At 40.6% G+C, this 10,496-nt stretch overlaps 1 protein-coding gene across 4 annotated transcripts; it reads right to left on the bottom strand.

Moving 5' to 3' along the window:
* Positions 1–236: 236 nt before the first annotated feature.
* Positions 237–9,860, bottom strand: daxx (death-domain associated protein). 4 transcript variants are annotated; one of them, XM_010783300.1, is made up of 11 exons: positions 9,515–9,860; positions 8,292–8,583; positions 7,390–7,827; positions 6,703–6,834; positions 6,475–6,591; positions 5,796–6,027; positions 4,387–4,556; positions 3,969–4,140; positions 3,254–3,809; positions 2,779–2,872; positions 237–2,277 (listed from the first exon to the last, which is right to left on the bottom strand). In XM_010783300.1, the coding sequence occupies exons 2-11, from the start codon at positions 8,523–8,525 to the stop codon at positions 2,218–2,220; spliced, it is 2,205 nt and encodes a 734-aa protein (XP_010781602.1). In that variant the 5' UTR covers positions 8,526–8,583; positions 9,515–9,860; the 3' UTR covers positions 237–2,217. The 4 variants fall into 4 exon arrangements, with proteins under 4 accessions (XP_010781602.1, XP_010781608.1, XP_010781596.1 ...); XM_010783306.1 differs by having other exon boundaries at positions 8,292–8,543; XM_010783294.1 differs by lacking the exon at positions 9,515–9,860 and adding an exon at positions 8,996–9,486 and having other exon boundaries at positions 8,292–8,543.
* Between the last annotated feature and the right edge of the window lie 636 nt (positions 9,861–10,496).

Below are 10,496 nucleotides of genomic sequence, written 5' to 3'. Positions count from 1 at the left end.
GTCTATAGACATTTCGATGTAAATCCTGAGTGGTACTAATAATATAATTATACGACAGATCAATATTCACCTCTGCTCTGTATCAAAATAAAGGATTAATACATTATTTGGTGAGAATAATGGACTTTGTATGTCTTTCATTTCTATTTAAATCTTGACAAATATAAATACATCTTTTTTTCTTACTATAAAAATGTATTTTGAAGAACAAGTCTCATTAAGAAACAGAGGCTGTAAACATTACAAAAATATCATTTATTTATCAAAATTGAAAAACAAAACAATTTTCACAGTGGATGGATCACCTCTCTGCATAGATGAGGCCTAGTATCTGTGATAACTAAATTCCTTTGAGAAGTCTGCTTACTCCAAAATGTAATTTTCAATCGGAAAATGTATAAACATTGGATTCAGGGCAAAAGACAGACATGGTTGCACTCACCCAAGAGCTTAAGGGCTCCATTAAATGAGGACAGGACAACTGGTTGTGATAAAGGGAAATAATTAATCAATAGCTGGAGATCTTAAGTTCTACATTGTATTTTACAACGAAAAAAACGTCTAAAAATTCCAGAAAACTCACAAAAGACATAATTTTTTTTTTTTTTTTAATTTGTTTCAAGTTTAATGGCCAATCTTTTTTCGGAATACACAGTGTAATGACATGTAGGAACAACTCTGAAAATAATAGCTAGTTGAATGAAACCTTATCAATGTATGGATCAGAATAAAAGTTTGGTGAGTTTAGCTTTGGGCTTGGTTTAATACACTTCGTTATAGGGGCACATGTCCAAATGATGAGTGTCGTACTTAGACAGAGCAGAATCAAATAAGATTATTTAACTTGATCCCTATCTCTTTTGTTTTGAGTCATCTCAGTCATAAGAGTGTGTGCTTTAGTTCCTTAAAGGATAAGGCCTTAGTCAACAAATACCATTCAAAGACCAAAACCACTAATGTGTTCGTCCATCTTTATCCTTTAGGTTACTGTGATTTTGTTTGGGACTATTTTTCGCTGCGGAATAGTAGAAATATAAAACTCTATTGAATATTTCAGGCAGCAGCAGGACAGCATGTGGGTCCTAAGATAAACGACAGTCCATGTTCAATTTAGAGAAGGAACATGTCACCCAGCGCCACAGTGGGGCTCTTTTTGTGTAGCTTTCGATAGATTTTAGACACAAATGTGTATCATTCTTCCGTACAGAGTTTAGTAACAATTCTCTGGGGGTTGGTCTTTTCATGGGATGTGTTAACAATAAGTAAAATAAAGAATATTGCTTGCACCTTAAAACCTTTCTATATTAGCCTTGTCCAAATGTGTCATTTTAAAATGTCAAAACTCAGATCTATATAGATTTCCTGCAGGATCCATAGATCTCAATACAAATATTAACATTAAACTTTATCATAAACCTAAAAATAAAAATATGTGTTGAGATAAAACATAAAAAACATTTTGTTTTAAATTGTTGTCCATAATCACTGCCGGTCTCCAACCGGAGAACACAGCTCACTTAGTCCACGCACATCACAGGTAAAAAATAAAACAATGTCAAAACTCCTTTTTAATCTCCTCTCTCCTTTGTGACAAAAAGAGATTGAAATATAAAAATGTAAACAAACTAGCGGTAAGCCCTGGCCAGTCGAGTGTCAGTGAAAACAATCTGTCGCACAGTTCATGTTTTCAGGCACTGGTTTCCATCTTTAAGCACACAAAGAAAAGTTCCTGTTGGGGGACGATCATCCCAAGACAAGCAGTTTTTCTTCAGCGTTCACAGCGCCAACAAACTCATTTCAATGCTACTAATAACTGAAGCATTATTAGTGTTGCACTGAAAGGCAGGAAGCACTGTGCCAGAAGTTTGGAACGGCCAATTGATCTGGATTAGGTCACCTTTAGTGACACAGAGGACAGGGGACATGTGGGACATCAACGCTCCTCTGCTGGGAGAAAAGGACCACCACTTGATTTCCCCCCCCAAAACCTGCCAGGTTATACAGCACTCTTTCAAATGTGATGATTATTTTTAATGTAAGCCTTCTCAAAAATATTGGCTGATATTATATTTAAATTGTATACTACATTCATAGCTTTCCAAATACTTTCCCCCCCAAAAAATGTTTGAGCCTTTTTTCCTCTTCTTACAAACCAGCACAAAAGGCCAGTCCTGAAAAAAGTGTGAACAATCTTGCAGTCCAGTGAGAGGTCAAAGGTCATTCTGAGTCTGACAGGATGATGACCTCATCAGGGTCACACTGGGTGGACACGTTGACCTGGAAACACAAACACACACAGTACAGTTTGATCAGCGCTCATAATGAAACACCTCAGAGGAGAACATCTTTTTTTATTAATGAACTATATCTACGAAAGATTTTCTCTCTCATTAAAACTCTTTATTTCCGTAAGTTCTTGCCGTAAAAGGAAGTTTGCTGTAAACTGTGCTGAACATATCTACATCTAGCAGGAAGTACAATTACTGATCATAAACAGAAATGGATTGGTTCCTCCTATTTAAAGAAAAAAGTGTAATAAAAAGATCTGTACAAACAAGAGCCTCAAGTGACAATGTGATCAAAGGCAAATACTCACAATAAGTGGTTAGTGTGACATGGCAAAGGACTCACCCGTAAAACATACAATATAAACATATGCATAAGAAAAAATGATTTTTTTTTGGACATTGTTTAGAATATGAATCACGATCAGCACACATGAAATATATACTGGTCACTAGAGTAAACATGTGCAGTGTGTATTTCTGTGGGCCTCACCTTGTTTCTCTTGGGCGGCGGTGTGGACTGGGAGCTGCTGACTATTTCCCGGGTTGGAGTGCTCACTCGGGTTAACTCTGCGCGCTGTGGAGAGCTGCAGGTCATATCCACGTTACGGAGGCGTGGATGTAGAGTGGGATAGAGACAAAGCATTAGGGAGAGAGAAGTGACGAGGTAGAATCAGAAATGTATCCAGAGCTACATTATTATTCATCAAAGAGTCCTAGAGCTTCAACTTTTTAAATAAGCCTCCATGTCACGGTTACCATCTTTGAAAGTGGCATTTAAAAATGTGGTTTATTATTCTATACTAAGGACTATTTTGATCTTCAGCAAGTAGTGGCTAGTTTCTGTTCATTGAGACTGAGAGTACAAAGGTGAAAGTGAATCATTCATTTCAGATCAGGTAGAACAGGTTAACTCCCTGACAGCAGGAAACAGCCACCAGTTTGCTCTAACACAATGAAGCCTGTACCTGTCCTGGATGAGTATGTGCTTTGAGTTTCGGGAGTTCCCGGGTATCATTTCCTCCCTCTTCCTCTTCTGGCTCCTCGTGGCTCTGATGCTAGGCGGCGGCGACGTGCCGTTGGTCTGTGTGTTGCCATTTTCTACGATGACTACTGGCGACAGCGGCACAGTCCCCCCATTGGCTGCTGCTGAAAATACGTCTGCAGCGTCCTTAGTGCCTTTGCTGGTGCTCACAGGCACGACTGAAACGTGATTGGAGGAATCTGCGGGCTCTTCTAACGCTGAGGGGACGCCATTAGACAGCGGCGTCTTCTCCTCAGTCTTCATGGGCTCTGATTGGCTGGGGCTCTGTCTAGGGGAGGGGAGGTCGGACAGCGGAGAGACTTGGGAGCCGCTGTCCTCAGAAAGAGGACTGAGTCCACTTGGCTGCTCCTCGTCGTCCTCTTTCGCGTTTCCTTCTTTATCTCTGGTAACGCTTCCTGCTAGCTGATCCGTCTGATCCTCCTTGTCGGCAGCGTCACACGCAGGTTCTGCCTCGTTACCGTCCTCCTCATCATCATCGTCTATACAAAGAGGGAAATGAATGACATTTGAAACAGAGAAACTCAGGAGACATGTATCCCTAATCGAGCCATTCCTAACCCAATGCCATCGGAGAGAGAAGCGCTTGTTGACATTAGCAGGACACCAAACACATGAACCATCACAATGTGAACTCTGACCTTCAGCTTGCTGAGTGCTGGCCTGGATCTCCTCCTCGATGTCAGTGTCTGACGACTCATCTTCATCATCATCATCCTCCTCCTCCTCCTCCTTTTCTTCTTCCTCCTCCTCCTCCTCCTGTGCATTGCCATTCACCTCCTTTTCTTCTTCTCCATTTTCTGATTTGTTGGCCTGAAATAGATAGGACATGTAAAAGTCAGAGTTTGATCTTATGTAAAGTTGCCCTTACATTCCGGCTGTCCACTCTTTTTATAATGAGAGGAACAGCAGATAAGGAAAGCTTATATTATAGAATCCCCCCACTACGGTGCCTTCATGTGTTGATAGAAAGTTCTGTCGTGTAAGATTTGAGTCATTATACATAAATAAGAAAACATCAGCACACTGAAAGCAGCAGGTGATTTTCCTGCTCCATACCTTTCTGTCTTTGCCGTCTTTCTGCAGTCGTTTGGCCCTCTCCTGCTCCTCCGTGTCATCCTGCTTGACAGCAAACTTGGTGATGACCTCATCGAGACGGGACATGGCCATTTCTCTGTTCGAACGAAGCTTCCGCTGCAGGGAGGTGTCCGACAGAGCCGGGTCTGAGGCTGTAGAGGGGGGTGGACAATAAATTAGTCAAATAGGAAATGCAAAACATTTGAAGTAACTCAGTCTTTGCACCGGCAATACCACACGTCTATCATATGGGCCTGATCTGCCCTTTCCTTTGAACTGCAAACCAGATCTACGTCCCATTGAGAAACACATCAAAGAAAGTGTCTGAGTGTTGTTCAAATGAGGGACGAGGAATGTACATTGCTAATAATATGGTGAAAAATCAATGCATTTCATATAAAAGCAATTTACTTTTAAGATAAAAAAAAGTAGGAACAAATGTGTCCCGCTCTATCGAAATCAGTCGGAACGGCTCATTTCAAAATAAACGTGGATTTGCGTAAAAAACTATTTTTTGGGGGTTCGGGTGTTTTGTTTGATTTTAAACAAACAAAGTCTTGGCTTTCAGAATATGACACTTTTATTTCAAACTCACACGATAAATATAGCTTGTAAAGGCAATCTGCTCTTCCGCAGCATATCATAAATAACACGGCAGGGTCCGTTACAGTTTGTTTTCATCTGATTTCAAATAAACAAAGTCTTGGCTTTCAGAATATTAAACTTGTTTCGGCAAATTCAGATGATAAATAAAACTTTGAAGCTTTTAACGACATAATTACAAGCAGAGAACGGAGTAATGTAACGTCACAGCAGGCAGCAGGCAACACACACACACACACACACACACACACACACACACACACACACACACACACACACACACACACACACACACACACACACACACACACACAAATATTTGGAGTACAAAAACAATCCTGATATCATTAGAAAGCTAGGAATCTCCTCTTTCCAGCAGTGTATACATCTCAACATGTGTCTTCGGGTCAATGCAACTGATTTCGATAGAGCAGGTCATATATATAGAGAGGTAGGCTGATGCATTGTCCTAAATATGGAAGGGATTTTGTCCGACTTGACCTTTTTTTCCCAACATAGGTTGTGAATTGTAAATAGGGTAGACACAAAGAAGTGTTGCTTCAGCCTACACCATTTCAGTTTATAGAAAATAGTTAATGTTGCGCTTATGTTATATTGTTTTGTTTGTTCTAAACGGTTTAGTTCTACTAAGAGAACAAACATGTGGTTTTTTGTGGTGTAATTAGTTACTGTGTCACATTTGTGTTAATAACCTAGCTTTCAGTAAAGTCAGAATACTGTCAGTCTGCCACAGCTTCAGCAGACAGACCTCCTCCCTTGAACCTTACCGGGCTTGTAGGTGTCAGTGATGCGCGAGCCGAAGTTGTACACCAGGTCAAGGTGACGCCTCTCCTGCATGCGGCTCCCGGTCTCTCTGAAAGCCTCCTGGGCGATCTGGTTCAGCAGTTTCCGGGTCAGGCACAGGTTGTGGCGGTCGTTGGCGCGCAGCACCTGCTGGAGGATGTCATGGTAATCCGGAGGGTTCCTCTGCGCCTCAGGACCGTTGATGAAGCGCTCAATCTGACAGGAGGAAGGAACATAGGGTAAGGAATCAGGAGCATATCAAATTCAACCACATAGAAATAAAGTAATAGGAAATATAACAGCTTCCAACCTAAGTCTATATTATATCACCAGACTTCTTGATCTAACATTCTGAAGATCCTTGTTCAAAACTATTAAGATTCAACACATTTTAAGGTTCTATCCTTTTCTGTTTTGTATTGTGCTCTATGTATTTGTCAAATCTAGCTGATAGTGATACAAATCTATTTCATGCAAGATGGACGTTAGCTGTAGGAGGCTCATATTATATGTGAAACGAATACTGCTGACATCAAGATATCGCTGAGAGGGTTAGAGGTTATTGCTAATATATTGGTTCGTTAGACTAATAGTATACTCAGTTTATCCCAGTGTTTGACTTTCATTTCAACACGTATAACTATTTAAAGCACCAACACCCACCCTCCTGTTGATCTCAGGGTAACGGGTGCTTTTGTAGCTGATCCTCTGCTCCATGACTCGGCCGGTTAGCGTGTTGCAGCTCTTTAGTTCACACAGCTTTTCATAAATCTTCATCATCTGGAGGAGGAGAATAGGACAGTAAGAAAGTTAGAACAGGTGTGATTATAATCATCTGGGGCTATGGTTCTTTTTCAGCAGGGTTTATAACAAGCGGAGCCCCAGCCTGACCTTGCGTTTCAGCTTATGTTCCTGGATGTACGAAGAGCCCTCCTTTCCAAGGTCGTCCACGCTCAGCTCGGCCTGCTGCAGGCGGCAGATCTCATCGTTGTAAAGCTTCAGGAGGTTCTCCAGGTAGGCTATCTGAGAGTCATTGAGAAAAGACATGAAGGGTCAGGTGTGTTTGCTCACACAGAGGTCATATCCTAAATGTAGACGTTTAACCCGGGTTGTTTGGCGTTACTTGGCTCTACATCTCTCAAGCTGCTCAGGGGTAAAGTTCAAAACAAATAATATATATTTTGTGATTGGTTAATGGTTTCTAACGCTAGCGAGTAAATCAGGTTACATTACTCCCTATTAATAAAGCACTAATTGTGGCCATAAAAAACAAAATACATCATAAGGCCATTTTGCTGAACAGTGAAATAAATGACGGGTTTATAACCACATTTACAAATAACTTCCCTAGTTTTGAAATCATTAAACGTTTCCTTTATCCGGATTATTTACCAACTGATTATATGAGCAATTCAGTGATTATTGTTTATTCATACTTTTATATATTTTCCTCTTTTTACTTGTTTGAGAAAAGGTTTCATAAACACTGAAAACATGACTATTAAAAGAAATAAACAGCATTGTTATATTAAGGTAATTATGATCAAAAAACCGTACCTAGTAGTTGTCACCACTAACCTGTTTTCTGGATGCCCTCTTTGTTTTTTTCTCTGCTTCCTGGTCCTCCTGCAGCCCTGAGGTGGATGGTTCCTTATCCTCCGCTGCCGGGTTCACCCCTCCGTCTTCCTCGTCCATCTTCACTTTAGTCTCGTCTTCATTTTTTAGCATAAAAGAGGAAGAACGGAAAGAACTTGATGTTGAGGTAGAAGGGCGGGGTTCAACCTTGGATAGGGTCAGCCTCCTCTTGGCTGCATTCTGCTTGAGGGCAGTGCACAGTTCACTGATGTAGACAAAGGCTTTGGAACGGTTGGCCTGAGCGCGAGTCAAACATCGTCCCAAGGTGTTCCTGAACTCCACCGATGACAGATAGTCGGGGGAGGCCTTGGCATGTTTGGTTTCGAGAAAAGTTAAGACCTCAGGGCAGTCCTGGGTGAGAACGGTGCAGTGCTCCACAAACTAAGAGGAAAGAAAATATGAAGGATTAAAGGCAAGGTGTTTTTATAGAAAATCAATAAAAACACAACCACTATCAGCATATGGGATTCAGGTGTGTCTAGTTCACATCCTGTTTTGATGTATTCTCAAGGAAATGACAACTCTCTGTGTATGACGACTATTAACTAAGAGTTAAGATGGAAGTTTTGCACATCTAATCAAACTTGTGGTCAGGTTCTTGATACAAAGATCTCTGCAATGACTAGCAAATGTAATAATATCACCATGTCTTTACGGTAATAAATAAAAAAATTAACCAGCCAAAGTTTAATATAGCTTGGACTGTACATTAGTCTAGAGTTCAACCCCTGTTATTTACAGAAAACCTACCTAATATAATAATCTCTGAAGTTCGTGGAACAATACAAAAAGCACCGTTATGACACAATGACAAACCACTTAATATGAACTTGGTATGAACTCACTTCAGTAAACAACTTCTGGTTGGTGGCCTGCAGAACCTGTGGGTTCTTCTTGGCAGAGGCAAAAGGTGACTGTGTAATGTGGGTAGGGGCAGGCTGCGGAGCTCTGAGGGGGGAGATGAGTTTGGCTTTGAGCTGGTAGGAAGAGGCAGAGCAGGAGGGTTGAGGGATATCCTCTTCATCGTCATCATCAAGGACTATTATCTTATCTGCCATCAAGGCGGGAGCCACGGCCATCCAAACTTTCAGTGATTTCTGATTTCAGAAAATCCAGGAAAAATGTTGATAAGGTCACCTGATAGTACAAGGTGTCAAAGAAACAGTAGGAAGCTGAACATTAAACTTAATTACATGTTGGTGCTCATAATATATTGCTTTTATTTAAAGAATATATTAAACGCAGGGCTTTTACTCCACACCCAAATATTGACAATTCCACTTCTTAAGATAAATATCTTAATAATTGTTCCACTACTGGTATAAACACACTGAAACACGACCATAAGCCGGTGATGTGCTAGCAGTACATCATGTTGTCTATGGTTTAAAGAATGAGACGAACATTCAGCGGCTTTAAGTGAAACTAAAGGGCGACGTGACAGAATGTTGATAACAGAAAAACAGATGGAAAATTAGATACAAGCTATGGTTAAGAAATAAAGGTTTTGACTACCACACACTAATATGACACACTCACACATACTGACCTCTTGTTTACGAGCGACTTCACGTGAAGACAAAAAGGGAAGTTTTTCCACGATCCACTATTAGTATGTTGTGTTCGAGTTAGCTTTAGCATTAGCTAGTTAGCAAGTAAGTGAGCGAAGTAAGAAAACAATCGACCCAGAAGAGAAGCCTGCATGATGTTTTTAACATAACTCACAACAAACATAAATCCATGATACTATTTAAAACCGTACTTTAATCCCGCATACTTTCTTTTAACCAAAACAACGCTAGTTAACTTCGCTATGCGTCGAATATGGAAAGCTCTTTGTCGAAAGTGTATGAAGTGTACCCGCTAAAGTGAGAGCAGCACCGATGCCTCTGATTGGATGATAGATGGTAGTCAGTAAAAGCGTTAGCCATTGGGTGGCTTTCGTTCGGTGAGAAAAAAAGTATAGTTTATGTATTTAAGAATTACCTTACTGTATTAATAAATATACAACATAGTCATAGGCGGCGCGTGAGGCTCAGGTTTGGGAAGGCTAAATAACTTTTTTTACCTGACGCTGCCCGCCTCCGGCGTGTATAGAATAGAGATCGACTCAAAAGTAGCATTAAGCTGCAGCCTCGCAGACCGCATTTTCTGACCCGTAGTTCTTATTATACATTCATGTTTCTGACCCGCAGTTTATGGGCCCTTCTTCTCTTTTTTAAAAGGCGGATCGCAAACAGCTTTTAGTTACACTGCCACCTAGCGAGCAGGAGACATTAATATGAATGACAACGCACATGTGAGTATGAGTAATGTGAAGTGCTTTTAAAGTTTTATTTGTTTAACATTAATAACAATTCCGGTGTCTTGAAATGAAGTGTGATTAGCTAACGTTAACTATGATAGTCTTAAGGCAATACAAACAATCACCTGTTAGCTTCTCCAAAACCCCCTTTCGGCCTCCACTGCAGTTACGCCCCTTGCGAAGTGAACACGCCGCTCTCTCGTGTGCCTGTTTCACACAACAGTACGCATCTTTACACTTAAATGACCTCAAATCCGTGCATTATTGCAAAATTACTTCAACTGAATAGTCATATAAGTATACATCAACGAAAGTACAGTTAAGCCGCTTGTATTTGTATTTTAATAGCACCACTTCTACTACTAATTTAATCCCTAATTTTAGCCATCACTCTCGACGCCTTAAAGGAGGGGCAGCCTACACTTATATTTTGTTTAGCTAAATAAAAATACATTTGAGTCACCTATTTTGAGTAAAATATCACGAAAGTACAGTTAAGCCCGCTTGGTATACTGCGTAATTTTACTAGCACTCCTACTACTAAATTTTTAGAAAACAAACTCGGCAGACGGTAAAGGACTAACTCCTTTTTTTTGGAATCGAAACATCAACGTCAGTCACCACAGTCACCCACGCAAACCTGCGCCCCCAGGGCGGCATGGCGGTGAATAAACCCTTCGTGAACCTAAGAAAAAATTATTCCCCGCAGATTATGTAGATTTTAGTAAACGGGTCACAATAAAGT

Source organism: Notothenia coriiceps, unplaced genomic scaffold (assembly GCF_000735185.1).
Source record: "Notothenia coriiceps isolate Sejong01 unplaced genomic scaffold, NC01 NC01_scaffold00000663, whole genome shotgun sequence".
In the NCBI taxonomy this organism is placed as follows: domain Eukaryota; kingdom Metazoa; phylum Chordata; class Actinopteri; order Perciformes; family Nototheniidae; genus Notothenia; species Notothenia coriiceps.
The sequence above is the reverse complement of the archived record's forward strand: the minus strand, read 5'-3'. Positions and strand labels throughout refer to the sequence as shown.

Bases quoted from the DNA above. Each gene is read 5' to 3' on its own strand.
- daxx (XM_010783300.1), bottom strand. From the start codon at position 8,525: ATGGCCGTGGCTCCCGCCTTGATGGCAGATAAGATAATAGTCCTTGAT. The intron at 4,141-4,386 runs GTATGGAGCAGG...TATCTATTTCAG, and splicing joins AAGACGGCAAAGACAGAAAG to GCCAACAAATCAGAAAATGG. The intron at 2,873-3,253 runs GTACAGGCTTCA...TATGACCTGCAG, and splicing joins CACATACTCATCCAGGACAG to CTCTCCACAGCGCGCAGAGT.